The sequence below is a fragment of the Botrytis deweyae genome (assembly GCF_014898535.1).
Source record: "Botrytis deweyae strain B1 chromosome Unknown BDEW_023, whole genome shotgun sequence".
Lineage (NCBI taxonomy): Eukaryota > Fungi > Ascomycota > Leotiomycetes > Helotiales > Sclerotiniaceae > Botrytis > Botrytis deweyae.
This window is the reverse complement of record NW_024066230.1, coordinates 593,236-620,640: the sequence shown is the minus strand read 5'-3', so window position 1 is coordinate 620,640 and position 27,405 is coordinate 593,236. Positions and strand designations below refer to the sequence as shown.

The 27,405-nt window shown below is 43.4% G+C and overlaps 11 protein-coding genes across 11 annotated transcripts; 5 read left to right on the top strand and 6 right to left on the bottom strand.

Moving 5' to 3' along the window:
* Nucleotides 1-996: 996 nt before the first annotated feature.
* On the bottom strand, nt 997-1,883 carry EAE98_008742 (uncharacterized protein; the record flags this gene model as incomplete). Its single annotated transcript, XM_038956365.1, has 5 exons — nt 997-1,007; nt 1,083-1,417; nt 1,504-1,577; nt 1,699-1,751; nt 1,832-1,883. The coding sequence occupies 5 exons, from the start codon at nt 1,881-1,883 to the stop codon at nt 997-999; spliced, it is 525 nt and encodes a 174-aa protein (XP_038807446.1).
* An 855-nt stretch (nt 1,884-2,738) lies between these two features.
* On the top strand, nt 2,739-4,575 carry EAE98_008741 (uncharacterized protein; the record flags this gene model as incomplete). The annotated part of the gene is made up of 2 exons (XM_038956364.1): nt 2,739-2,897; nt 2,974-4,575. 2 exons carry the CDS (start codon nt 2,739-2,741, stop codon nt 4,573-4,575), a joined length of 1,761 nt encoding a protein of 586 aa, XP_038807445.1.
* Nucleotides 4,576-4,766: 191 nt separating this feature from the next.
* EAE98_008740 (uncharacterized protein) lies at nt 4,767-6,599 on the bottom strand (the record flags this gene model as incomplete). Its single annotated transcript, XM_038956363.1, has 4 exons — nt 4,767-5,599; nt 5,662-6,161; nt 6,218-6,345; nt 6,473-6,599. 4 exons carry the CDS (start codon nt 6,597-6,599, stop codon nt 4,942-4,944), a joined length of 1,413 nt encoding a protein of 470 aa, XP_038807444.1. The 3' UTR covers nt 4,767-4,941.
* Nucleotides 6,600-7,143: 544 nt separating this feature from the next.
* Nucleotides 7,144-8,193, top strand: EAE98_008739 (uncharacterized protein; the record flags this gene model as incomplete). The annotated part of the gene is made up of 1 exon (XM_038956362.1): nt 7,144-8,193. One exon carries the CDS (start codon nt 7,144-7,146, stop codon nt 8,191-8,193), a length of 1,050 nt encoding a protein of 349 aa, XP_038807443.1.
* Nucleotides 8,194-8,268: 75 nt separating this feature from the next.
* Nucleotides 8,269-8,831, bottom strand: EAE98_008738 (uncharacterized protein; the record flags this gene model as incomplete). Its single annotated transcript, XM_038956361.1, has 2 exons — nt 8,269-8,592; nt 8,658-8,831. The coding sequence occupies 2 exons, from the start codon at nt 8,829-8,831 to the stop codon at nt 8,269-8,271; spliced, it is 498 nt and encodes a 165-aa protein (XP_038807442.1).
* A 468-nt stretch (nt 8,832-9,299) lies between these two features.
* Nucleotides 9,300-11,354, top strand: EAE98_008737 (uncharacterized protein). The gene is made up of 3 exons (XM_038956360.1): nt 9,300-10,414; nt 10,483-11,074; nt 11,125-11,354. The coding sequence occupies exons 1-3, from the start codon at nt 9,603-9,605 to the stop codon at nt 11,164-11,166; spliced, it is 1,446 nt and encodes a 481-aa protein (XP_038807441.1). The 5' UTR covers nt 9,300-9,602; the 3' UTR covers nt 11,167-11,354.
* A 240-nt stretch (nt 11,355-11,594) lies between these two features.
* EAE98_008736 (uncharacterized protein) lies at nt 11,595-12,653 on the top strand. The gene is made up of 3 exons (XM_038956359.1): nt 11,595-12,067; nt 12,166-12,311; nt 12,410-12,653. The coding sequence occupies exons 1-3, from the start codon at nt 11,885-11,887 to the stop codon at nt 12,609-12,611; spliced, it is 531 nt and encodes a 176-aa protein (XP_038807440.1). The 5' UTR covers nt 11,595-11,884; the 3' UTR covers nt 12,612-12,653.
* A 42-nt stretch (nt 12,654-12,695) lies between these two features.
* EAE98_008735 (uncharacterized protein) lies at nt 12,696-13,912 on the bottom strand. Its single transcript, XM_038956358.1, has 6 exons — nt 13,397-13,912; nt 13,272-13,345; nt 13,069-13,213; nt 12,978-13,014; nt 12,886-12,919; nt 12,696-12,811 (listed from the first exon to the last, which is right to left on the bottom strand). The coding sequence occupies exons 1-6, from the start codon at nt 13,568-13,570 to the stop codon at nt 12,718-12,720; spliced, it is 558 nt and encodes a 185-aa protein (XP_038807439.1). The 5' UTR covers nt 13,571-13,912; the 3' UTR covers nt 12,696-12,717.
* A 30-nt stretch (nt 13,913-13,942) lies between these two features.
* On the top strand, nt 13,943-16,262 carry EAE98_008734 (uncharacterized protein; the record flags this gene model as incomplete). The annotated part of the gene is made up of 10 exons (XM_038956357.1): nt 13,943-14,205; nt 14,268-14,303; nt 14,358-14,374; nt 14,508-14,549; nt 14,600-14,624; nt 14,679-14,742; nt 14,814-14,864; nt 14,915-15,428; nt 15,477-15,514; nt 15,567-16,262. 10 exons carry the CDS (start codon nt 13,943-13,945, stop codon nt 16,260-16,262), a joined length of 1,746 nt encoding a protein of 581 aa, XP_038807438.1.
* A 674-nt stretch (nt 16,263-16,936) lies between these two features.
* On the bottom strand, nt 16,937-22,860 carry EAE98_008733 (uncharacterized protein). Its single transcript, XM_038956356.1, has 6 exons — nt 22,514-22,860; nt 22,292-22,424; nt 22,049-22,238; nt 18,143-22,001; nt 17,803-18,091; nt 16,937-17,753 (listed from the first exon to the last, which is right to left on the bottom strand). Exons 1-6 carry the CDS (start codon nt 22,646-22,648, stop codon nt 17,620-17,622), a joined length of 4,740 nt encoding a protein of 1,579 aa, XP_038807437.1. The 5' UTR covers nt 22,649-22,860; the 3' UTR covers nt 16,937-17,619.
* A 2,975-nt stretch (nt 22,861-25,835) lies between these two features.
* On the bottom strand, nt 25,836-27,261 carry EAE98_008732 (uncharacterized protein; the record flags this gene model as incomplete). The annotated part of the gene is made up of 5 exons (XM_038956355.1): nt 25,836-25,886; nt 25,935-26,254; nt 26,307-27,008; nt 27,070-27,149; nt 27,221-27,261. 5 exons carry the CDS (start codon nt 27,259-27,261, stop codon nt 25,836-25,838), a joined length of 1,194 nt encoding a protein of 397 aa, XP_038807436.1.
* Nucleotides 27,262-27,405: the final 144 nt, after the last annotated feature.

The following is a 27,405-nucleotide window of genomic DNA, read 5'->3' as shown; positions in this document are numbered from 1 at the left end:
ACATCCCCCACGTGTGAATCCTTACGTCGAGAATCAAAGAGCATGTAAACATACTTGATCTTGTATGCTTTGCTCCAAACGCATTCTTAAAATTCCACCCAAACCCCCATTTGCTAATCAACGCTCCAAATTTCAGAAGTTAGAAAGCCGAACCTTAGATATATATAACAAACCCAAGCGATTTCAAGCAAAACCAAAACCCCGAGGTGTGCCCACAAACTCCATCCTCGTGATCAAGATCAAGTAGTGAACAAAATTTGTTGCACATCTCATAAGTCGGACCGACCGCGGGCCGGTAAGGGGGCTGCAGATATCAGCGGACCATTTGAATGATTTGATAAAGTGGCCTGACTCGAGAGAGAGGACTATCTAGATATGGAGTAAACTTTATTGCACAAAACAATAATCCATATATAAAGCTGTTGGGTTACTTTTGTGGTAAGCTTACACGTGTATATACATGCTGTCCCCAAGCTTAGTTGGACCACGAAGTAGATTTTGATTGGATCGAGAAGAACACTTTGAACGCTCAGCTCCAAGACCAGTAAAGAGTCAACTAAATTGGTTGACTCATGAGAATCTAGTCAATAAGATGGCACTTTATGATAGTAGGGGATGAGAAGCTTCAAATTGGTGTTTGATTCAGATATCAAGTTCAAGTTATTGATATGTAATTATGGACTACTAGTCCGCAAAACTATTAGACAACAATAGCACTTTCACTTGGAGCACATGAAGAAACGTGGTGGAGTATCTTGTAAATAAATCATCATTTCCTTGTAATGAGTTGAGTATAAATGTGTGTCTCGAGAATCCACAAACCACACCATATCAATGCATCTAGATCCCTAGTTCTGCTGCAAGAGTTTCAACCATTGCTCATATCATGTCCTGCATCTGAGCATGTCATACTGTACTTTGATTTGGGGTGTAGTGTGTGAAAACATGCATTGCTCGCTACATTACTGATCTTCTTCCCTTCCCAATGCTTTCGAATCAAAATTGATCTACCACACATTAGTAAGTTTCACCCTCAAGTACCAACCTATTTTCTCCAAAACGGATTCAACATCCAAACTCACCTAAAGTCATGCTCATAGAAACATCCGTATTCTCCACCATCTTTGTGAATTCTTCGAAACTAATCTTTCCATCCCTATCCAAGTCTGCCTCCATAATTGTTTTATCAACAATCTGTTGCAACTGTTGATCCTTCAAATTACTTCCTACCATCATCTTCAAAACGATGAATAATTCTCCATTGCTTATGTATCCATCACGATCGATATCATAAACCTTGAATGCAAAACGAAGTTTTTGTTCCTTGTTTCCTTTGCTGCTGAATGCGCTGAGTCCACTGACGAATTCTTGAAAATCAACATCTCCACCTCCATCTTCATCGAATATGGCAATCATTCTGGAACAGGGAGATTAATCAGTATGTGTACATCATTTTAAACATTGCGTGTGGACGGCAGATGAAGAGAAATAAGATAGACCAACCTGGTAGCTAGAGGATTCGACGAGATTTGCGGAAGACTGAGGAACTCCTCACGTTCAATAGTACCGGAATTATCCTATAGACATAGACTTCATTAGCCCTCTCGAGTTCCATACACTCCCCACACGTTCAACAGATAACTCGCAGTACTTCCAACACACTGAGTACACCGACCGAGGAAACAGAATAGTGCGCACCTTATCCAACTTCATAAAACGTTTTCTTAATCTATCAACCTCATCTCGATCAACTGTTTCGCACCCAGAATTAGCGCGCCGATCCTCCCAATAACCAATCAGACAGTAATTTAGAAGAATGTATTATCCGCACAGTTTGACCCTTGTACAATATTCTCCAACACTGCACTACTTGTATTTCCCATATTGACGGATTGTATTTGTCTGGTATATGATTATGTATGCGGTAGGTAGGTAGTTGCTTTTCGTAGCAAGGCCAATCGAGTAAAGGAGGTGGAGGTAAGCTGTTGGAGTAAAGGCGGTCGCAAGAGAAAGGCTTGAAGAATAGGGTGAATGGAGTAAAGGAAGTGGCCGCAGTAAAACAGATAGTCGCAAACCCAAGTAGTAGGTAAGGTTGTGGAAGTAAAGGAGGTGATTGGGGTTGGTCGCAAGACTGGAGACTAGATAGGTAGCTAGGTGATAAGTTTCCTTAGAAGGGCGGGGAGAGAGGCTGAAAGTAAGATGCGAGATTCGATGATGTCCAAACTAAGGTATTGTTTTCCTTCCGAATCAGACTGATTATCGATTTAAAGTATTAACCTCCTATTTCCTGAGAGTTTGTATTATATTTCCCCCCAATCGTCAATGAGTTTTGGAGATTGTATTGTAAGTTATATGGGAAAGGTATCGAAGTTATCCATATAACACAATAGGGTCAAATCTCCTATCGTCAGAAGTTTGATATGACAAGGATCCTTAATCTAGTATAGTTCACGAATGTTCTTTGTTGTTGCCTTATACAGTAACCAAATCAGGCCAACATTACCCAAATTAGAGTTATTGACACATTGAACCAGGAAAAATTTGCTTGTATCACGAACGTCGGAACGTGGCAAAGGTACAATTTTCTATCATCAAAATATTCCAACTGACATCGAATTTCAATTCAAAAAATGGATTAAGCATTCAGTCATGAACAGCTTTTTATTTTATGAATTTTTTACGCGTTCAAATTGCGTTGTCGCGTTAATTTTACATATCGGAGTCATTCCATCATCAACATGAGGACACAACCGGCTGGCAGGGTGGTGCGCCAAAAGAAGCTCAACAGATCCACCCATCAACAAATTCTACGAGAAGACCAAATAGAATCTGCCGAATATGATTCATTACAAGGTCAATATAAAGTCGAGACTGGTGTCGAAAAAGCTGAAGAAAATGTTAGTTGTCACGTGCCCGATCTTACTACATAATCACGTGATATATTGCATGTACTGACTCCGGTGTTTCAAACAGGAATACCATTTGCAAGCTGCTCTGGCAGGCCACACCTCGGGTGATAAGGATGCACCACAAGAGATCCCGGCTCCTCCTGCAGAAGAAGGTACCGACATTGACTATGAATCATTATACTCCAGGAAATTTGACAAACCTGCTACCTATATCCGCTTTTCACAGACCGTGGAAGAATGTACTGGTTGCCAATATAACATGACTACCGAAGATGAAATTTTTCTAAAAGATTATAACAAAAGGAAAACCCTTTCGAATCAGCAGCTCTCGGAAGATAACTTTGAAAAACTCATGGAAATTTTCGAAGAAACTGCTGAAAATAAAACCCCATGGGCCTCAATAGACAAGACATTGGTGAGTTTTGAGACCATGAAAGAAGTCATCAAGGAACGAGGAGAGGAGAAGATATTTGGCCATCTGAAAGAATTGTATGAATATTGGAAGTCTCGACGGCATGCCTGTGACAACCATGGCATTCAGCCCAGTCTGAAGTTTGAAACTCACCAAGATCAAGACGAAGGCGATCCATATGTTTGCTTCCGGCGCCGTGAAGTCAGAGCTACCAGGAAAACCAGAGCAAGAGATATGCAAATCACAGATAAAGTTAGGAGACTGAGAAAGGAAATGGAAGAAGCAAGGGACCTGATTAAAATGGCGACTGAACGCGAAACTTATAAGAAAAAACTCTTGCAATGCGAACGTTCCGTATTCGAATCTCGTAGTGAAATCAAGAGCCTCAAGATCAAGCTGGGCATCAAGAGTGATCCTGATGACGAACTTCTCATCAATCAGAAGGTATGTATAATCTCGACCACTAGAAGAGAGTTCGAACATCCTACTGACAATTCGAAGCCACAGAAGAGGAAGGCCATGGACTTTCAAAACGTGCAGCGCCAGCCAGCTCCACTTCGTATTCCACCTCGCCCTGATGGTCGCGGAATTGAAATGGATATGGTACAGTTAAGTCATGTGCTGGCCCAAAAGGAGAATATGCTGCAAAAAGAGCTCGAGGAGAAATCCGCACAGCATATCAAGTGGAATGAGAACTTCATCGACTGCACAAGGGAACCACTCCTACCAGTTGAAGGACAAAGCTCGAATACGGGCTTTCGCCCAGCAACAGCTCAATACAGTCAGTATTTACTGACGCCACCATCGTCTGTGACCTCCGACTCATTTGATCAAGCATCTCCAGTGAGCCAAGAAAAACCGGACGCGGTAACCGTGCGGTATAGTACACCTCCAGAAGAAGACGATCGTCGTTCGCAACCAGCATATCGGAGACGAATTGGCCGAGGTGGCCGGTTGTGGATAGACCGGAGAGGAATGTCTACAGCTGTCAGCAAAAGCATGGAGAGGAAATCTGATCGTTGGAAATATGACGAGGATGAGGATGAGGATGACGGACAGCCTGTATACGAGGTTGACCCTTATGATACCAACCCTCTACGTTTTAGATCCACAATACCTCTTTCTGGTCATTTGTATCCGGATGCACATCGGCGAAGCATGTTCCAACATCAATCGCAATCGAACAGGACTGGTACTGGAGGTAGTCCTGGTAACAACCGAGCAATCGGGCCTCCAATCCAACATAGTAATTAGGAATTTTCTTCTTCACGACAACTGGGTTGTCACTTTACCAGAAGCGGCTCCATTGTGAGGCTTCTTTGTAAATCAACTTCTGCAGGGTTCAACGGGCAATGGGGGTAGGGGCGTTACCCAGGGAAAGGGCTGAGCGTTGATTTGTTGTCATTAGAAGTTTTGTCCGAAAGTACCCAAGGAGGGTATCTAGGCGACCTATATGTATTTTAGCGCTCATGATCGAGCAAAAGATCATTATGAAATGATTATACAGGAGTCAAATATGACGCCCAATTAATAATCTCCTCCAAAAGCACTCCCAGAGCAAAATGAAAAGCTTCGTGACCTACCAACCAAAGTGTTCTCGGCATCAATTGAATTGACATTCTACCTAGAACGTCCCTTTTTCTTTGGCTGTTCCATGTCCTCTCCCTTTCTCTTTGCATTTTTCATCGTTCCCTCCTTTGAAGGCAAAAGCCTCATGCGATGGTTGCCACCCGAAAATGTACCTGCTTCTTGAATCGCTGCTCGTAACACTTTCTTCTCTCCAGAGCGTACTTGAATCGCCATAGCGGTTCGAATTGGGAGATTCGCATTCTTGAGAAGATCCTCGTCCTCTTCAAGAGTAGTCGAGTACTCGTTTTCTCTCGCTTGCAACAAAATTGCTAGGACCTGACCTGCGAGCTCCGTGGTAAGTTTGGAACGGCTTGGTAGACTACTCTCTGAGTCCAAGATTGCTTTAAGATGACTTTCGTCAACAAGCAAGAGATACAGGAACGCTAAAAGCTCATCTGGTATACTTGGCTCATCTGGACTAGAGTGAACGAGATCAAACGACTCGTCATAGATGCCTTCTCTTTCGGCCAAATCAAGACGAACTTTCAACTTGTCTTGGGTGAGCTTTGACAACGACGGATGAACCTTGCCGTTCCGGAACAAGGAAACGATGAGTTCCGCTGAGATCTCAGCGACATCGTATGTGGAGTATCCTTCTGTGACATAACCGTATCTCCTTAAAAGATCAGACCTGGGAAGCTGGCCATAACTAAAAGTCTCTGTCAGTAAACCATAAACGCAGCAAAAATTGTGATTGAAGAAAAGACGAACTCATTGAATATCTCTTCCCCCTTCGCAATAGGTTTGATTGCTCGCATCTCTAGTTCCTCGTTGTCGCAGATCAAGCGGGCATTGTTCCTGTCTGCATCTGCGTTGAGCATATCGGCCAGCGGAATCATAGATAATATGGTTTTTTCATCTTCCCCATCATCGGAAACCAGGTCATCTGCCGCTTCTTCTCCTTTGCCACCGGAGGTTGGACCATCGGAGGGATCTGGTATGTCGAATGCATACGCCATGATGACAGAAGCTACTTTGTGACACATCTCCGTGCTAGAATGCTGTAAGCCTTGCGGAGTTATGTAAGTTTTGAACATATCTTCAGCACCCTGTTTTCCGATTTTCTTCACCACTGCACTGGCTTGCAATTCCGCGAGCTCGCTATCCGACCAGAACACCAAGCTATTCAATTGCTCTGGTAGTATCGCGAGGTATGGAGCCCACTTAGAATCGTCTACTTGTCCTTCCGCCATGAGTATCGAGGTGAGCGCCTGGAATCCAGTCAATCATCAATTCGAACCTCATTGAGACGCTCATAACTACTTACCAGCCAGCTCGGCATCTTCTCTGCAAGTCGTTTCGAAATCGCAAGGGGCTTCGCATTCTGAGCATTTAGCACGGCACTGCGTGGGATGCTGAAGATAATTTCGTCGTCATCAATGTCTTCTATGGCCACTGTTACATGTCAGCGAGAAATGCTCTTCGGATCACTTCATAAAGATCAACAGAAAGCAGGTAGCAGCTCTTTGATCAATGCCATACTACAGTAATGATAGAAACGTGAAGAAAGAATGGATCATACCGACACCTCGCCCTCGACCTTCTTGACGGAGGTCCACCAAGGCCATCTTTGGATTAGTCCGGATACCCATTTCTTGGAGCCATGCTGAGAAAGTTGCTGTTCTAGCTTCAAAATCGTCGACGTCCATAATTTCAGTACACTGACTTATGCTGCTGAAAAGATAATGTGCGTGGTTGTGTGTGATGTAGTAACAGAATTGGCGCAAGTAATAGTGAGTACTGTAATTTCTAAACTCGCACCAACGACAAGTCGCTAAAATAAACCGAGCAAATCAAGGGGCCCTAGTCCTGATAGGGACAGAATGTGGGGCATTTCAAGGTCAGCAGGAAAAATTTCGCACTCTTGTAGTTATTGATTGCATTTGAATGAAAAGTGCTAGGTAGTATCATACATATATTGCATTAATTTTCTCAATTGTGCACATATGATTAAACCGTTCTAGATGTTGGTTGTGAATCTACCTAGATCTTTAAAAGTATCAAGTTACCTAGCAATTCTACATATTGCGCTTACGTTACTTATTTTCAGCATAATCCTTATCGATTAGTTCTGTTCGTGATTTTCAGCCTTGTTAAATTTAGCGGCCGTGGGCATTGGTCTTATCCATTTCATCGTCGACCCCTCCTTGATTTATATTTTACTGTTGATACTTATAGAACCCAACAGCGAAGATGATTGCTATAGGGCTTGAAGGTAGTGCTAATAAATTGGGTGTTGGTATTATATCACATCCTTCCAAAGGCAAACCGGCCGAAATTCTTTCCAATATTCGACACACCTTTGTCTCGCCTCCAGGAGAAGGTTTCCTACCAAAAGATACTGCGAAGCATCATCGATCTTGGGTCGTGAAACTTGTGAAGCAAGCTATGGCGCAAGCTGGAGTAAAAGTATCTGATATCGACTGTATATGTTATACAAAGGGCCCTGGCATGGGTGCACCTCTCCAGAGCGTCGCTATCGCAGCGCGAATGCTCTCTCTGTTGTGGGGTAAGGAGTTGGTAGGGGTAAATCATTGCGTCGGGCATATAGAAATGGGCCGAGAGATTACTGGGGCACAAAATCCGGTCGTTCTATACGTTAGCGGAGGAAATACCCAGGTGATTGCATATGCAGAGCAACGATATCGAATTTTTGGAGAAGCGTTAGATATTGCAGTTGGTAACTGTTTGGATCGTTTCGCAAGGACCCTGGAAATTAGCAACGACCCTGCACCGGGATACAATATCGAACAATTAGCAAAGAAGGGAAAGGTGTTGCTAGATCTGCCATATGCAGTCAAAGGAATGGACTGTTCGTTCTCTGGAATCTTGGCAAGCATTGATATACTCGCGGCGGAACTCAAGGCGAACCCAGAGCAAAAAGACCCGATCACTGGAGAAGTTATTACCACGTCAGATTTGTGTTTCAGCCTGCAGGAAACTGTGTATGCGATGCTGGTGGAGATCACAGAACGAGCTATGGCTCATGTAGGGAGCAACCAAGTCCTCATCGTGGGAGGCGTAGGTTGCAATGAGAGGCTACAAGAAATGATGGGGTTGATGGCAAGAGATAGGGGAGGAAGCGTTTTCGCAACCGACGAACGTTTCTGCATCGATAATGGTATAATGATAGCACAGGCTGGACTTTTGGCGTACGAAACTGGCTTCAGGACTCCACTGGAAGAGAGCACATGTACTCAGAGGTTCAGAACAGATCAAGTCTTTGTCAAATGGAGAGATTGAATAATATATCAAGAACTTAATCCTGTCATCTCAAGAGGGGTTGCACATAATTGCATATCGCTGCTCCTACTCTGATTAAAATCCATCATCGGAGTCATCATCTTCCTCAATTATGATCTGCGCCGATAGCCCGTGCTCGTCCTTCTTTCTGCCTCCGTCCTTTTCCAGCCATCCGGAATATCTCTTCTCTACAGAAGGGTCGACCTTCCATTTCAATGGATCTGGTTTCGAGTTTTTCTTATGTTCTCGTGCGGCGCGTACCGATGCCACAGAAAGATCTGTGTCTTCGGGGCCTGATGTCAATTTGAACAGTGATGCGAGTATGCTGGAGGAAACTCGTAACAACGAACCTGTGATCAAGCCGATGACGATTGCAGACCCCAAGAATATGATGATGGTCTAATAACTATTAGCTACAATCCATCAATTTGTTATTGCATCAAGCTTGCCTCGAATTTCGCTACTACTTTCAGAGGAAGAAGCATAGCAGAAACCAAAGAGTTTCCCAAATGTAGCAGTGGGGCCAGCGCAATCCTAAGAATAGCCAATAGCCAGTTGGAAATAACAATAACTGGCAGGGAAATGTAATGAAAAGTGCTTCCTATAATCGACAGCCATGCTGTATTTGAGAGTTCCATAACGGATAATGACTGAGTTGTCTGAAATGACAGGAAGATGCAAGGCTGACGGATAAGATCTGTTCTACGATACACCTATGTCGTATGATCTAATGCTTATAAGTAGAACTCGGAATATTCTTGAAAATTCTCATAGTTTAAGCCTTCACGGGAATGTATTTGCTGCAAATGAGTGGTGATAGTGATGTTTGATTGAATAGGACTACAAGCATTGAGGTAATACCACGACTACCTCTGTACTGATGTGTGATGAAGGAAAGAATGGAGGAATAGAACAACAGAACAATAGAACACCAGAAGAATGAAAGAACCTTGGAAGCTTTGATGAAGGCACAGACCAAGTCAGCTACTGTGAGTGTGTAACAAGGATTCAAAGCATCGTCGCAATTTTTGTGGGTTGGTCTTCAATAAAGCTGATTGTGGGGTTGAAGGAACAAACCTTAGGGAAGGATTCAACTTCCAAGGTTCACTCCAGAATCTTTTCCACGAAAGAACCATCCCAATTTTATTTATTGTATTTAAACCCTCAAGCTCAATTTTCGATTATTTCTAAGATACCCCTTAACAAGCACAGGTCATCCAGATTCGTGGAACAATATATTCATTTCAAATCATAATCCAAAAATACTTATTTACAACTCATGAGATAGCTTTGCTCCACAGGCCGTTCCCCTCGACCCTCTGTCTTTCTTTTCCTTTAAAGGGCTCTCACCCCCCGGAAAGGAATCATTTTTTGAGTGCGTTGGTTAGAATCACACGACCATTGTCATAATGGGAAATACACCCTCTACCAACACGAGGCCAACTGCTTCCACACCTCATTCGCATTCTCCCGCGCCTTCGAGCAACAGTAATGACTCGTCAAGAACATCCTCAGCTCGCAGAGATCCAAGAAATTTGATACACACGCATAGGACTGCTGCGAGAGCAGAACCTTCTCTTGCACAGGCTCACGGATCGAATGTCACACACCGCCCGCGCAATTCCCAATCACACCCTGCTGCACAATTCAATAATACTTTGCCGAATTCGGGAGTGAATACACCTTCGGCGCATGACAGAGAACCACAAGCAGGCCTGCAATCACATAGACATGAACCAGAGACAGAAAAGATCGCCGTGAGGGATCAGCCCACCAAGCCAGTTGATGTTCCCATGCCATCCTCCAATTACGACACTGCAACGTCCAGATCCCATTCACATTCCCTATCGAGCCCCCAAGCCACATCTGTCGACCCTTCTGGTCCCCCCATTCAAGATATGTCGTATCATCTTTCGCGACCTCCGAGGCTTCCACTGCCAATCGAGGAGGAAGTGCACACCCCAGGGTCGCCTCTAGTCACACCGGCTGATTCGATCGCCCCAGCTATAGATATAGATGCTCTGGACAATGAACCACCACTTGCAAGACGGAATTCGGCATTGAGTAGTACGACAATAGACGAAGAGGACGCCGAGGAAATTCAAATCGATCGGACCAAGGCAACGGTGCCAACCTTATTCGAGTGGAGAGAAGGTGGAGAGAAAGTTTATGTAACTGGAACCATATTTCAGTGGAATAAGAAGCAAAGATTGAGTGCAGTGTGAGTTCTAGTCTTTCCAATGAACCCCTTGAACTCCAAGGTTTTTACAGTACACTAATTTTTCCCAGGGAAGGAGAGCCGGGACTTTTGAAAGCGATAATTCATGTACGACCCGGCACTCACCACGTTCGATTTATTCAAGATGGCATTATGAAATGCTCAGCACTTCTTCCAACCACCGTCGATTTTGGCAACAATCTAGTCAATTACATCGAAGTCAGCGCCGATGACCTGCCTACCGATGAGGGTTCTGTAAATATACCTAGCGAACCAATTGGAGGTTCGGAAACCAAGCCTGAAATCACCCAGCCCGAGCCAGTGCCTGCAGAAGAGAGGACGAAGCCGAAGCCAGTCTCCAAGATGAAGCGCGCAATCTCCCAGAGTCAATTTACTTCAGAGATTCCACAATACCTCATAGATATGGATAAACCCGAAGACTCCAGGGAATACCGGTACGCAATTGCTGCTATAGACAAATTGCCTCCTCCACCTACTCTCCCAGGATTTTTGGGAAAACCTATCTTGAATGCCAATGCACCGATGAAGGATGATAATAGTGTTCTCATTATGCCTAACCATACTGTTCTCAATCATCTAGCTACGAGCAGCATTAAGAACAATGTTCTTGCTGTTTCTGCCACTACGAGATATAAGCGAAAGGTACGGGAGCGTCTTTACCAATTTATATTATGTACTAATTCGCAATGCAGTATGTCACAACAATCATGTATAAGCCTACAGCGGAGGAGTAAGAATAAGAATAACAAACAGCAATGCGAGATGTTATAGTCTATGAATAGTGAACCTGGTGGACCTGGATATCAACGAAACTCATACCTGCATCGAGTAAATAATAATTTGAGCAGATCAGCTTGCTTCGCATGATTTCTCAACGGCAAACTACATGCAGAATATTCCAATAAGAAATTCAACCACAAATGATGACCTGACTATTTATCGCAATGTTCAAATCATGACAATAGTAATGACATTACAAAATCAGTACAAAATCCACTTGCAAGCTCTTTAGACTTCATTAAAGCGCACTCGAAGCTACTTCCTAGTACTCCCGCAGAAATCCCACCTACCCCTTATCTATTTTAAGCTTCAGTACCCATCGAGCCATCCCGATCTCTCCCCGCCAATGGCACGTGCTGATAAGCCCCCGCTTCTTGCGATAAGATTTTTTTTCCAAAAAGTTGATGCCAAGAGAAAAACAGTATCGCGGAGGTATCACAAGCTTTCCCCAATTCTCCAGCGCAAACATCATCAAGTCGCATTCTGCACAATTTGAAATACGAGACTCTGTCATAAATACTTCCAAACCGAATCTTCCAAGACTCAAGGGCACATCACTCTGTTTATTCGAATACCTTTTGAGATACCTGCCAGCGAAAGTCAAGTAATCCTTGAATCTCAAGCTCTCAAGCTCGAACACATCCAAGTTCGCAATTTCACAAACTCGTCATTATGCGCACACAGCCAAACATTATAATAACGGGCACGCCTGGTGTGGGAAAAACTACCCATTGCGAACAATTGGCTGAGAGTACCGGATTGAAACATTTGAGTGTCAATGATGTGGTTAAGGAGAAGGGGTGTCATGAGGGCTGGGATGATGAATTGAAGACATGGATTGTGGATGAGGATAAGGTTGGTTTGATTTCTTTTGCGAGCTTGACGGGAGATCCATTTCAATGGACTATTGAGACTTTATTGGGAATTCTGGCTAATTGATTGGGAATCTATAGTTACTGGATGAAATAGAAGAAGATGTCAAGCAAGGCGGATACATCATCGATTGGCATGCTTGCGAACTATTTCCGAAAAGTTGGATTGATTTAGTGGTTGTGTTGAGGGTGGATTCGACGCTGTTGTATGATCGGCTGAAGGCGAGGTATGTTTCCTCCAAATTTATGCGGATAGAGACTGCATGTAGAATGTAGCAACGATGGGGAGCGATGGTCGAGAAAGCTGACTCTAGTCCAAATATAGAAATTATCCAGAAGCCAAACTACAAGAGAATCTAGATGCGGAAATTATGGAGGTTTTACTTGATGAAGCGAGAGAGAGTTATGATGAGGAGATTGTGGTGGAGCTACGGAGCGACACAAGTGATGAGGTGGAGAGTAATGTGGAGAGGGTTGAGGCATGGGTCAAACAATGGAAGAAGGATCACGCGGAGGATGAGCAGTGATATTTTGTAGGCATGGATTATTGTTGCTCAGTCCCTGAAGTGTTTTTGGGCTTCAGAGAGCACTATCTATCTGTCACTCCATTCCTTTTCCTCTGTTTACTGGACTCTATGCTTCTTCTTGCAGCCATGTCTTCAATTTCTCGAGTGCTCGGAAACGATGAGAGATTTTGTTCTTCTCAACTTTCTCCATCTCGGCGTATCTAAAGGGGGCGGAGTCAATACATATGTGATATGATGGAATGAAAACACAAAATGGATAGGAAAGAGTTCTTACGTTTGACCTTCATACTCGAAAATAGGATCCCAACCTATGAGTCAAGGAATATTAGTAAAAAGAGGTCTTTTTAGTGGTGTAGTAGAACATACCAAATGCAGCTGGACCTCTTGCAGGTACGATCTTGCCCTGGGAAGTGTTAGAGCCATACAACGGCACGCAGGAATATGGGAAGATACTCACGTCCGTTCTTCCTTGAAAGATAATAGGTTCATGACCCGGGCCTTCAGAATAGGCAAATGTACACACTGCTTGTGCAGATTTATCTGAAAATCCAGCAAGCATATTATTCAGTCCATCATGACCTAGTTTATCCATAAACCATTTACTGTCTATTATTAGTGACCAGAACACTCTCAATGTAATTCTTGACCGGGGAATCTTACATATATGGACCAGGCAATTCCTTCAATGCATTGAAACATAAACATGTATCCTCAACTAGCACTGGACCTTGAATCTATATTCGATATTAGCAACACTCCCAAGGCTGGGGAACACGAAAACATACAATTTCTGCAGCTCTTCGACATTTGTCGCTGGAGATTTCCTCAATAGTCCCTTGGATCTCAACGAGGTCGAGAGATTGACTTTGGAGGTCAATGGTATCACCCAAAATAGCTTTCACCTCGACAAGTTTGTTTTTGTTGCCGGTGATGAAATTGAGGGTTTTGGGAGGAGCCATGATGAATGGAAATGTAAAGATTTTCCTGATGCAGGAAAGGTAATTATTGACGAATGAGCGTGTTAGAGTTGACGTTCAAAAAGGGAAGCAAAAAGAATAAAATCTTGGGCTTTATAAAATGTTGTCCCTTCAAATTCCTATCCTTGAATCGTATTGTGATATATACGGAGCTTCGACTCATCCGGTCAAAAAGTAGTGCATTGGCGAATATGGATCGTGCAATCCCAGCACCGCAACCACACCACATCCACAAAAACTGTTGGCGGCATCGATAGACTCTGACAACCACATCGAAAAATCCTAGCTAATAAGTAAGGTGATGATTATATTACTCAATTAACCTCATCTTTCAACAATAGTTTATCTTCCATCATGGACGATTTCTATCAGCCCCTCACGAATTCCACCGATGCCATTGACACCTCGAAATCGGGAGGTTTGATTACAAATGCCCTCACAACTATTCGTTCGGTGCCGTTGCCTATTGTTCTTAGTATCGCTTTAGCACCGGCACTTCTGATTGTAGCAACTAGACTACTGAGCGAGAGGCCGTCGGAAAAGCAAAAGGGGAAGGATGGAAAATCGGTTTGGATGCCGGCTTATTGGGTGCCAGGGTTGGGACATGTGGTTGCATTGTACGTCTCACGTGCCATACAGGTATAGGGGTAGTGGGATTTCGAGACTGATGAAAAGATAGTTTGACGAATGGAGAGAAGTTGGCTAGCGAATTAAGGTAGTTAGAATACTGAATTATGGCTGTATAGGATAGATGCTAATAAATGCATAGAGACCAAAGTGCCCATGGTGAGTTTGGCCAAAACGTTTCCCGAAGCGGGAATTTTATAAATTTGGAGGTCTTTGGACTCTCATAATTTATGCCTGAGAGCATTGCAATACAATCTTTAAACGTTACATAGGTACTGATATATTGAGCTAGGTATATTTGCGCTTAATCTCGGAGGTTCTACCCATAATATCAGTAAGTCGCTTGCATTTTCCGAGTAGCTATACAAAAACTGATCATTATAGTCTCAAATCCAAACTTGGTAAAGGCGTAAGCATATGAGCGAGGGCACATTCATATCCAGGATCACTAATGTTGTATTAGAGTGCTACAGAAACGAGAATCAGATGTTGCATTCAAGACTGTTGCGTTGGATCTATCAACGAAGGTAGGTACTTTACTATCACAAAATTGAAAACCATGAGTTGGCATGGCTTGTGTTGCTAATAAACCTCTTAGTTTTTTGGACTACCCAAAAAGGCAAAGAAGGTGTATATGGACAACTGGGAGGTAAGACTGCTTCATTTTAATTACTACACCAAGCTAAATATTGTCACAAGGAATACACGTCTATTTTCACTTATCTCATGAAAGAACCATATCTAAGTAGCATGCTGGACAAAACCATACGCAATCTTGAAGGACTAATTCCACAGATGGTTTCATTCATGGACAGTGAGATAGATCAACATCCGTGGGAGAAATGGGCCAATGCGGAGTACATTTCAAACAACGAAATGGAGGTTGATCTTATGGCCTTGGTACGAGATATACTTGGGCATGCTTCTGTACCATCTCTTTTCGGACGTGAATTTTTGGATAATAACCCACATGTTCTGCACGATATTTATGAAATGGATCGCGGTATGATGTATTTCATCATGGGCCTTCCATGGTTCACTCCTTGGCCTGCTGTTGCTAGAGCTCATTATTCTCGCTCCCAAATTCAACAAAGTATGACCAAATTTCAAGAGGCTCTTGATGCTTCAGTAGATGGGAAGCAAATGGACTCTTCATGGGGTGATTTAGATGACGTTAGCGACTTCATCCTAAAAAGACATGAACTGTTTAGAAGTAAGATTACAGAGAACTTTATCCTTATAACAACTGACATTATGGTAGAACATGGCCTAGAACCGAATGAGCGTGGAGATATCTCTGTAAATTCACATCTCTGCCACTTCTTAAGTCACTATCTAACATTATCATTAGGTTATCTGGGCTCTCATAGTGAACTCTACCCTCATCGTCTACTGGCACCTCCTTTACATCCTCTCCACCCCCGGGCTCGCCGACAAAATCCGCGCCGAAATCTCCCCCTATGCAACCGTAACCCCTGGCGAGAAAATCGGCTCTATTTCAGAAGCTCCACACATCCACCTCTCTCACGAAGATCTATCCAAGAAATGTCCCCTTTTCAAATCCACCTATCTAGAAGCCTCACGATTATCTTCCCAACCCGTATCTCTTCGAAAACTGGAAAACGACATCACCCTCACCGATGCATCATCCGGCAAGGACACTGACAAAACTACCTACACGCTCCACAAAAATGAATACGTTACCCTCCCCCACGACCTTCACATGCGCGACCCCTCATACTTCCCCTCCCCCACCGAATTCAACCCCGAGCGTTTCCTCACCACGGATGAAACAGGAAACACATCCGTCGACCCCCAAACTATCCGTCCCTATGGTGGCGGACCCAGTATGTGCAAAGGACGCGTATATGCCGAGCGAGAATGTCTAGCTTTCGTGGCTGGGATTCTTATGTATTGGGACATCGGACCCGTTGCGAAGAAAGGGGAGAAGAAGGGTAAATGGACGATTCCTAAGATGGTGAAAACCAGTGCGGTGTGTTTGCCGGATAAAGAAACGAGGGTTAGAATCAAGAGGCGAGAGATTTGATTGAGGCTGAGATAGAGGACTTTAGCTTGTGATTGAAAATGGTAAAGGAAGGGTGTCGCGGAAGATAGCGACGAGAATTTCAATTTGAATACAGCGATGGATGACTACCTATTGAATTGTGATCAAAAATATTTAATGTAACAAACCCGCTACTGAGATAGTAACTACCAATTATTAGCTTTCACCTAAACCTTCTCGTTCAGTCAGCGTTCAAGACATCATCCTCACCCCAATGACGAAAGATAACTCAAACCCACCCCCCTTACAAGCACAAACAAGAATCAACCGACCGGACCAGAGGAAGCACCCGCTACAATTAACATCAAGATTTCTTTCAATGATCAAATAACACAGTTTTGCCAAAGCCAAATGATTACTTTCCCTTGAACCTCGAATGGATATATAAAGCCAAGAAAGGGGACGGAAAAGCAGAAAGAAAGTTAGACTCAAAGTTCGAGAGTATACACCCTCTACACTTTGTAGACAGGGTACTAAGATGGTGATGCGATAAACAAGGAGAAGGGGAGTGATGTAAAATGACAAAACATGACGGCGACGGCGATGCGTACATAAAGTTACGAGAGGAAGGAGAATCCAAGCTACGAGTGACCACAGGAGCACACACTACTACCGCTAAGCTCAAATAACTTACGAGGCCACCGGTGGACTGAAGGATACGTCGACAAATTCAATCCACCACACAAGCACACAATCTATAAAACACATTCTAGATCGCATATGGCTGTCTGTTTTCTCGTCAAAATTTGATCATCTCAATCATCTCATTTCACATTTCTATCAAAAAATTCGCCCCAGAAACCACGTGAATAAAGTAACAACCCACTCATTCCTAATCTTTTTCGAGAAAAAAGATTTCTTCTAGTGATCTTCATCTCATCTTATCTTTTCATATCATCGTCTAATGTCAATCATCTCAGTTTGTCTTATCTTGTTCCCATATCATAACCCTAAAAGACGAAGCCGAAAAAAAGAGAACCGAAAGATGTGACTGAAAAATCGCAAGTGAAAAAGCAAGAGTATTAAAGTAACTTCCAGCGCCTAATTGGGAGATTGTACACGATTGCACTTCAGAAAAATCTCGTGCTATCAAATCTACAAAAGAAGAAAAAATCTTTTGGTCCCCCGTTCTCGCCTCCAAAGATATAAAAATATACGCTAACAATCAAGATTTCATGCTACCCCAAGGTCGTGCAAATGCTGGAAGGATCCCAAATGCCATATACAAAAGGCTCTCCAAGCCATGGCAGAAAAGATCTTAATTTCGTGGGTGTGAAAATGGTACAGAAGAAGGTAAGAAGTTTTGCATTAGATAACGGGACCGTAATTGTTCCCGCAATCAAGCACTGTTCGCCTCCTCGTTGTCTGATTGCTCAGCAATATCATCCTGAGTATATTCCATTTTTTCCTGTTGTTGCATGGCTTGCTGAGAAACGATCTCTGCTAGACGCTTTAGCCTTGGAGTTTGGAGCCCTAGGTGTTTGTTAGCAATGAATGTTTACAAATATGGGGGAATAATTACATGAAGGGGTATATGTTTCTAGGGCTGTGATGACACGAGGTTCGGCGATCTCATATGGCCCACTGTCATCCATATCAACGGCAGCCAAGAGTAATACGTCGCTCTTTTCAGTTACGCGAGAAGCGACAGCTTTCATAATTTCTCCGTTGATGGGCTGTTCGTAATCAGCGACGAGATATTGGTTAAGTAACTTCTGGATTTGATTAGGTGAGAGCATCCAGCAGATATCCTGAATAATCTCGATATCGTTAAGAGTGGCCTTCTTCAATTGGAGTAGTTTGGTCGCTTGCTATAGACATGTTAGCATATGGTCTTACTGGAAAAACACAATGTTACTTACCATCAAGTGCTCTAGCTGCAATGTTCCCTCTGGCATATCGTGACTCTTACACCATTCCTCGATTCTTGTAATGTTGTAATTGATTTGGAGTCCGCGCTTCCACGACAAAAAGTTCCTTCTCATCAAAAGATCATTGAATGCGGTGACACCAACCAACCTGAGCAATTCGGTGACTGTTTGGGTTATGATTGAGTCCTCCAAATAGTATGCCTTCATAGCTTTGAAAACATTGTTGAGCAAGCTAAGCAAGTTGTCCATGCTGAAGGCAGGTGCTGAATTTGTTTGAAGCAATTTACCCAAGAATCTGTTGCTTTCATTGGTGACGAAACCTGGAAGTGATTGCGATTCAATGATAGCTGGAATGATCATCTTCTGCAACTTCTTCTTCAGTACCTTCATCCAAGTGTGATAAATGTTGAACTCTAAGCTCTCGAGATCATGCTTGACGATGTCAAGGAGACGGTCATACTCGAAATTGTCCGACTTCTGAGCTTCATACCAGTCTTCAGCCAGGAAGACGAAAGAAAGCATCTCGTGAACATTAGACAACCAAAATGCACCAGGGTTGACAGCCTCATCACCGTCATGTTGCATGACTTCATGTTGAATAGATTGCATGACATTAGCAAGAAATCTTTCAGATTCCTTAACGAACCCATTGTTCCACATCTCTGATGTGACAAGGTTAATCAAATAAGATGGGAAAAGGACTTCCTTGTCTGTTGGTGGTGGAGTAGATGAAGCCGCTGGGATCTTAAGGTTCTTGATCAAACCAATTGTAACTTCTTCATTCAAGCCCTCCTCGTCAGCCAAAAGATTCTCGAGCTCGAACTCAATGGTGTCAACACTGGGTTGGAATGTGGAACCAGAGAGTGTTTGCTGATGGAGATTGTTGCTTGTGACGGCCATAGACACTGGCCTTGGGTTGTATGCTGCACTGAAGCGATCTAGCTCGCGTGGCTCGGCTCCTGCACTTCTGCGTTTTGGTTTCTTTGAAGAAACCAAGTTGATGAGGCCATTTTGTTGCGCAGCAGCAGCACCATTCATAATCTCACCGTTCGGTGGTAGAATTGGGCCTGCACGCTTCGCCAGGTCAAGTTGATCTTGTAAGTCAACAAGTTGTTGTCTGAGAGTGATCTTCTCAGATTCGTGCAAGGTGCCCTCCTCCTTCGCCTTCTCGAGCTCCAAGTTTGATATTCTAAGAGACTCTCTCAGCTCTTTCTCTTCTTCTTGGAGACGCTTGATATTGACAGCTGACTCATCAAAGTTTGTTTGAAGTTTTGTCATTTCTTCCTCCATAACAGCGAGGCGTGCGGCAGTTATTCCAGCTTGGTTGGCTTCAGTTTGCAACTCCTTTACCCGAGCTTCCAATGCGTTGTGTCTGTTCTTCCATGACTTGATCTGGTTTTCATAGTTCTCCACTTGAGTCACTAAAGTCTTGTTCTCTCTCTTCATCGTGCCAACAGACTGAGTAAGTTCGACGACCTTGTTTTCCAATTTATAGGAAATTTGCTTGAGATCTCTTGCTTCTTCACGGATCTTCTTGTACCCACGACGTGCTGTTTTACCTCTCCAAAGACTTTGAACAATGACAATCTTTTTCCTGTAATCTCTCCACTTCTTGAGTGACTGCCTCGATCGCCACGATCGCTGGATGATCATAGCAGCATTTCCAACTCTGGTCTCCATGATTTCCTTTCTGCGCAAGAATCCCTTGGCAGCAGCTTGAGCGAGTATAACATTGTTGCGAATTGCCAGGAACTTCTTGCGCTGTTTCTGACCACGCCAAACTCTTTGAATAGTTGTGGCAGCCTTAACCTTGCGATTCTCCTGAGCGTTCTTACGAGCGAGGTGACCTCGAACCGCCGATTGGAAAGTAAGGATCGCACCCCTAGCATCAAGATACTTGCGTCGATAGTACTTCGCTTTCAGATTCTTCTGTATCATAATTGCACAATCGTTAAGTCGGGTTGTTCGCAAGTTCTCCAAGAAGGCCAACATTCCTGCGCGGAAGAAGATCTTTGTCAGACCAAGTTGATACTTGTCCAATCCACCTCCACTGCTAGCACCGAGTGCTTTGGTAAGAATCTTGTTGGCCATATCACGGATTTCTGATGTCCACGCTGATGATGGTGTCAACATGTAGTATCGTAAAGCAAACTCCTCATATGTCCAACGTGTAGGATATCCTGCACAACTGATGCGGACCGTCTCAAGCACACCACAAGCTCGCAATTGACTCAAAACCATAGGACCTTCGAATACCCATGATTCCTTAGCCTCGTTGGGCTTGATACAGCGAATGTAGTGAACATCAGTACCGTTGATAGTGCTCATAAGCTCGATAAGAGACGACTTGAAAATACCACCTAGAGTAGGTTTGCGATTGACAGCAACACCAATGCGTCTACCAGGTGTAGGCTTTGTTGCAGCCGAGGTTGTTGCCGAGGCAGTATCTTTTTCCCTCACAGCAGAGGCAGCATCCAAAACTGTGCCCAAGAATTTGTTCGAGGAGGCTCTCAAAACTGCCATATGCTCGTCAGGAACAGTGTCACGGTTTTTGTCAATAAAGCCGTCCGACTCATAAGTGACATCGATAGCATAATGGCAAACTGTGAATGACGATTTCCCGAAGCGAGGCTTCTTGTAAAATTTGTTCTTGTCGGCGGCGAAATTATGATGCAATTTCGTGACAAATTGCTCGTCGGATCCCATGGGCAACCTGGATTCTTCGTCAAGGAGTGACAATACACCAAGCTTTCCCTCAATCAGATCAATACAAGGTTGATTGTCCGAAAAGTCGATGAACGTCCAGTCAATCTCCTCCCTGAGATATTCCTCTTGTTCGAGTTTGAACACGTGAGCGTTGAACTCCTGTTGGAGCTTCTCATTTGCGTAATTGATACAAAATTGTTCGAAAGAGTTCTTGGCAAAATGCTCGAAACCATAAATATCCAACACACCAATGAAAGTCCTCACACGGGCTAGTACTTCATCGGTAGCAAGGGCATGGTTGATACTATCTACGAGCCAATCGAACATACTTGAGTAGATGAACTTCGCAACCGAGTCTCGCACAACAATGGCTTGTTGTTGAGTTAAGTTTGAAGTAATCTTCTCGCCTCTTGTGATCAACTGTTTCTTCACAGTCCACTTTGCGAACTCGACAGGATCCACGCCAAGTAACGCTGTCGCCTTTAACAATGCCGGCTCGGTAGGAGCCAAGACAGAGTCCGTTCTCGAGGCTGTGATCTTTACGTCTCCCAAATGCAGCAATGCTGCAAGCAATTTGAAGATATCCGCTTGCTGACCAGCATCCACTCCAATTGTTGCCAAAGATCCCTTAAGCGCTTCGAACTCTGCTTTATCATCAACACCATCGATAGTTGGCGAACTTCCTTGGTTAAGATAATCAAACTGCTCCACGGGCTTCAAGTCGAGTTCCCTCGTCTCGCTTTCCGATGCTCCTGCGACTAACTGATAAAAAACATGGTAATTTCGCTCTTTGAGTGGTTGGAACACTAATCTCGAACGCTCTAACAAGTAGGTCCGGATTTTTGCTCCAATAATGTTCGTCTTATCGTCGAACATAATCTCAATGTATTTTCCAAATCGAGAAGAATTGTCATTACGTGTGGTCTTGGCGTTACCGAAAGCTTCCATGATAGGATTCGTGGCCAAAATTCGTTCTTCGGTTTCACTCATTTGCTCTGTACCCCGTTTCGTCCTTGTCCCTGGCTGATCTGGGGATTCTCTAGTAGCAAAATAGCGCATAATATATTTTGCACTGACAGTCTTTCCGGCTCCGGATTCTCCTGATACCACTATTGTCTGATTCTTTTGACTCCGTAACATGTCCCTATAAATTGTTAGCAAGTCACCGGGGTTTGAATAACAGGTACATACGCAAATGCTTCTTCTGCAATGGCAAATAAATGCGGCGCTTGAGTAGCTCTTTGCCTTCCCGCATACACCTGAACCATACCAGGAACGTATAAGGAATCAACTCGTGCAAAAGGATTCGTTGCTATCAGCACAATACCACTGTATGTGTATATTTCTTTCTGCAAGTATCTCAATCGAATAGCCTGTAGAACTGTACCGCAAAGTCAGTTTGAGGAACCGAGGAAAATGTAATTGATAACCTACCAGCAGGCTCGTTGAGATGGGAAAGATTCGTTAGGTCGTCACTAGCTTCGAGCATCGTTGGATTCATGAGAGGGGGCAGAGAGGCATTATTTGCTTGCGTCAACGCTTCTTCTGTGGCTTCTATAGACTTGGTCTATCGTGAAAGATGAAGGTCAGCAAAATTCGGGCGGGGAGGTGAGAGACAAGTATATGAGGTTCTTCTCCGAGTGCAGGATAACAAACCTCTCCATTTTCGAGTTGAAAGACAAGTGTGTACTTGTCTCCATTCAATGTTTTCGAGACCAATTCCGAAGCAACCCATCCTTCAGTAGTATCCGGCTGCCATGCCTTCGTACCAATCTCATAATTGTGCGCCATGATGGCGGTGTTGATTATCGAGAACCTGCCTGCCCTCGAACTGCTTCAAATATAATAATAATGGGGACGTGGTTCTTCCAGTATCGGTCTGCATGAAATGAACCACCCTAATTGTAATGGTGTTGTTCAAGTAAGTAGCAAGATAGGTGTTGAAGATATGCCACCACGAATGACTTGTCTTCTTTTTCTTTGTAAAATAAGTACAAGATGCATTCGAAGATGGTAAGGAGTTGAGAGCCACGGTATTTAGGATGCTTGTCGCGAGCTCAGTCGTCAACAGGGATATGTCTTGGCGACGCTAAAATATTTTAGTCATAAAGTACACCAGATTCCCGGTGACCCCTATTTTCGTGAATGTGGGACAGGCAAAGGGTATGATGGGACTCGAGAAAAGAGCAGATCTGATGAGAGCGAGCGAGCGTGCGTGCTGTACGGAGTAGGAATTCGAAGTCTTGGTTTTCTTTCCTCCTTTCTTGATACTTGTTATTATGTAGGTATACTGGTACAAGCATTGTATTATTCAAATTAAAATTGAGTCTATTCCCTTTTCATGCAATCGGGTGAATCCAACAACATCAACATTTCTTTCCTATTTGACGAATCATGCAATACAAAATAATAATGAGTGTTCCTGCTAACCTATCAGTACCTCACCGCTTCGATTCACTTCAAAATGGAAACGTGTAAATTCAATCCACAGTAAGGTTAATAAATAAGCACTCGAACCAAATACAGATACAGCTGCTGTGTTCTGTAAGTTTTAAGTTATCTACTATATAGGTAGGTATCTACAAATGTATGCATGAAGGCGGTATTCTCTATTTCACCATTGTTGCCCATCGTTCAACCCGCATTGTTCATGTCAAATCATCTCCCGGCTTAATTAAGTTGGGGAACTATACTTGGGGAGACCCAGCATAGAGTTTTATGGAAGGCTACCAAGTTGTTCACGCAGAAGTCAGTAATCCTCGACCATCTATTTGAGATATACTTGTCTACATCATGAATTTGTGTGATAATGCTACTGTAGATACCCGGTAGAAAGGCTAAATTCTAGTCCAGGTATAATATAATATCTTTCGCGTGGAAATATAGTGTAGGGCTTAGCCTACCAATAAAGTTTCTAGAATTCTTGGAACCCAACCCTGCATTATCGGTTGTAGAAGATCAAATTGATTCATTGTAATAAGTTTGAAATCTCAACACAGTAAGGAATTTTCGAGTTAGATGCAACGTTAGAGTAAGAAACGTCTTTGAGCTCTGTAACTAGTTTCGGAAACTTGGCTGAATAGTTGCATATGGGCTAAAAGACAAAATCATAGTTTGCGATTCCACCCTTTCATACATCTCAATATTTGGTAAAGAATCTAACAGACCCCAGCGCAGCATTAGAGAGAATCATAGCCTTCAAGGTCCATTGATGTGCCATATGAGAAATCTTGAATGCACGAGGCACCACGGTCTGAAAGAGCCCAGTTCGATCGTATTTCTCACTTGCCACCTTCAACTTCTTCATATATCTTGCACCGTACCCTTTAAGAATCTTCTGCGTTCCAAATCATAGTTGAAGAACCCGTGCCGAGTATATAAATGTCCTTTTGCAGAAGGAGCATCAATTTGCTCAATCAGATTGAGAACAGTGGATGATATGAGGTCATCTGATGTAGCATTCGCGTGCACTGTATTGATGAGACAGATGAAGAACGGCTCATGCGGTTGGAAGGGTAGAGACCGTTGAGGGCTTAATGTCCAATCTTGTTTCTCAGCCAGTCACGAAGGGATTTCTCGTCCCCTCGTAGTCTCACAGGGAAAACTTCCTGGTGTTGGACGCAGGTTTCCAGAGCTTTCGAGCATCAATCATGAGCTGGACATCGACAGGAAAACTCGTTTTAGAAAGTCATTAACGAACCCCATTGGCGCTGAAGGCTGATTGCCCTTCTGCAAAGCTCAGAAGTGAATCAATTTGTAGCGTTTGTGCCTAGTTGTGGTTAGATTTCCGCAAATGGGTTGAGTGATAGGGGATTGACTGTTGGTTAGTACAAGTTTGAAAAGCAAACTTCTTCCATGCTAGAAATAAAACTTGTTACCCCAATGAATGATGCGTTTTCATCCTCTGGAGTGCCAACAGATCGGAATTGACCACTGGCAAGGTCCTTCAACAATCCGATTGTTTCATTTCAATTCAGAGAATAAAAAGTTTAGATAGTAATGTATAACATATATGATTTATAACGTATAATTAGTGCATTTGAAATATGAGGATAGCTTTGCAAGATATCTCTTCAAGAAAGAACCCTTTGAGTGTAGACAGGATCCCATATGTATATACAGACTGTCGAAATCTGATATTCTATGCACAAAATATGTAAATTCCACCCCAAATGAGATCCCTTACATTGGACCTGAAGGACCACTTGACTGAGCGACCCGAGTTAGATGATGCTGAAGAAAGTTTAGGTGTTGAAACACTTTTAATATGAGTTTGATGTCTCTACCCATGGTGCTTGACTTCTATTTTGTCATTGAAGGCTCAAAGGGATAATATTTCAGAAAGAATGGCAATCAGAACCTGGGAGAACGTTACAATATGAATCATTTCGCGCGGGGCGTAATCCACCCATATATTTTATTTCACTCAAATGGCTGAAGTCTGGGAAGAGAACCCTGCAAAAATTTCATTTTCCGTCTGTTTTGTTGACGCGGGGTAAATTTAATCAAATTGATGAGAAATACCTACCTACCTAGTAGGTACCAGTTCACATGTTCAACAGATTTCAAATGAATGACATGATTGTATATTAGGTATGCACAGTGTTGCTTTAACAACCTCATTCTTTTTATTCTCCTCACAAACGCAGAAACTAATGTGGACTTGAATGGAATCGTGATTGTCATTTGACTTTTCCTAAGAAGAAATCTACATACTCCATGGGGATTACCGGTGGAAAATAGAGATCAAAAATATGGAAGGGATGTAAGCTTCTTAAGCAATTAGGCTATTCTAATAGAAGCGAGTAAAATACCGGATCAAAAATGCAGTTTGGGAAAAACACCTATGCAATTGTGGACTATGCTTCCTGGACGACTTTGTGTGCCAAAGCACTTCGGAGGTACTCTTAGGCCAAGAACGTCGTTCCTTTAGAAGGTAGTCAGGGAGTGAAAATGTCGATAACCCTCAAAATTTCATCTAACTCTGCTTACACTCAGCAGCCTCTTGCTTGGGCTTCGCAGCATCATCCTAATTCGAGTTAGTTTATGTAGATAAAATGTGTATCTGACAACTTACGTCCTCATCCGACTCATCTTCATCATCATCACGGTCTTCACTCATATCCTCCTCATCGTCTTCATCCTCAAAATCGCCTTCCTCCAAATCGTCATCCAACTCCTCGAATTGAAGGGCCTCACCAGTGAACCAATCGATTGCACGTGGAATAAGCTTCTCCTTAATATCCTCACCCAACTGATAATCAAGCTCAAGACGCTCCTCAATATCCGAAGCCAAGTCATCATCGTCCTCGTCGGTAGGTGCCTTAGGTGGGGAGAAGAAGTTGAAGAAGGACTCTGTTGGGACTGTCTTCTTAACAACACGGGTTTGCTTTGTGTCTGAAGCGATAGTTAGTAGAATTCAAGCATGACCAAGTTGTAACAAACTTACTCTTGTTGCGTTGCTTCTTGCTCTCAACTCGGACAGTCAAATCTTTGCCTTCCTTCCAGTTGATCTTGTCACCCTCAGCATGGTCATAGATGAAGTCTCCACCGTAGCCACTCTCATTTTGATAGAAGTAAGTCTTGGTGATTGTCTTGTTAGTGAAGAACTCGTTGTCGGCAAATTGGAAAATCAAACGGAAACCAGGTTTGTCAAGGTATTCCATTTGGATATCGGTCAAATCCTTGAGGGCGGCCTCATCTCTGTCTGTGATCATCTCGGCAAGCGAAACTTGGTTCTTCATGGCGGAAAGCCAGAATTCTGGGATACCGGAAATCTTCTCGGCGGACTCATCGACCTTTTCGGCTTGTGCGTCGTGCTCTTCATCGTCCTCCTCGCCCGACTTAATCTCCTCTTCGGTAGGCTCAACTTCACCGTTGACGATCTTAGCTCTCTTCTGGTAAAGAGGAGTGAACTTGGCGAAGTACTTCTTCTCAAGCTCCAATACCTCTTCTTGGAATTCGGCCTCTAACTTCGAATGTTCTTTCTGAACGCCCTTGAGGCCGGCAACGCGACGACGGACGGGTGTAGGGAGGGACTCGACGTAACCAGATGAACGGCCTACAAGGGAGCCAAGCTTTCCTTGAATCATTTCGACAAGTTTTGGGTTTTGTGCGAAAATGGAGGCTGCTGTAGCGCGGTCGAACTCCTCTGCAAGATGAATGTCAGTCATTGGCTTAAAAACTCGGTGTAGGACGGAGTAACAACGTACCTTCCTTAATCGTGCCAACACCAGGTTGCTGAGCATGCGATGAAATAGGAGCGTTGTTCATTGGGGTATTTTGAGGAGTACTGGGAATTAAAATGTCAATATTGTAAATGGAATTTTTTGAAGTATTTGGAATGTCTATTCTGAAACTTACGGAGCGGTTTGGGGGTTGTTTTTCTTTGGAATGTCCGACATCTTTTCGATTCTTTTAATTATTTGAGTAGGTTGATAAAAGAAAGGAGGGTATCTCTTGGGGTGTAAGAGATTTTGTCTCGTGGCGATGTTCTGAAGAAGAAAAGTTCTTGAGGTGGAGGTTGAGAAGTTGTTGGATCTTAGCGT

Coding starts and splice junctions, on each gene's coding strand:
- EAE98_008737 (XM_038956360.1), top strand. CDS start 9,603: ATGGGAAATACACCCTCTACCAACACGAGGCCAACTGCTTCCACACCT. Junction 10,415..10,482: donor AAGCAAAGATTGAGTGCAGT/GTGAGTTCTAGT, acceptor AATTTTTCCCAG/GGAAGGAGAGCCGGGACTTT. Junction 11,075..11,124: donor CTACGAGATATAAGCGAAAG/GTACGGGAGCGT, acceptor TTCGCAATGCAG/TATGTCACAACAATCATGTA.
- EAE98_008736 (XM_038956359.1), top strand. CDS start 11,885: ATGCGCACACAGCCAAACATTATAATAACGGGCACGCCTGGTGTGGGA. Junction 12,068..12,165: donor GGATTGTGGATGAGGATAAG/GTTGGTTTGATT, acceptor GGGAATCTATAG/TTACTGGATGAAATAGAAGA. Junction 12,312..12,409: donor TATGATCGGCTGAAGGCGAG/GTATGTTTCCTC, acceptor GTCCAAATATAG/AAATTATCCAGAAGCCAAAC.
- EAE98_008735 (XM_038956358.1), bottom strand. CDS start 13,570: ATGGCTCCTCCCAAAACCCTCAATTTCATCACCGGCAACAAAAACAAA. Junction 13,346..13,396: donor GTCGAAGAGCTGCAGAAATT/GTATGTTTTCGT, acceptor TATCGAATATAG/ATTCAAGGTCCAGTGCTAGT. Junction 12,920..12,977: donor AAGAGGTCCAGCTGCATTTG/GTATGTTCTACT, acceptor CTTGACTCATAG/GTTGGGATCCTATTTTCGAG.
- EAE98_008733 (XM_038956356.1), bottom strand. CDS start 22,648: ATGGCGCACAATTATGAGATTGGTACGAAGGCATGGCAGCCGGATACT. Junction 22,002..22,048: donor ATTGCAGAAGAAGCATTTGC/GTATGTACCTGT, acceptor AACAATTTATAG/GGACATGTTACGGAGTCAAA. Junction 17,754..17,802: donor AGAAACATATACCCCTTCAT/GTAATTATTCCC, acceptor ACAAACACCTAG/GGCTCCAAACTCCAAGGCTA.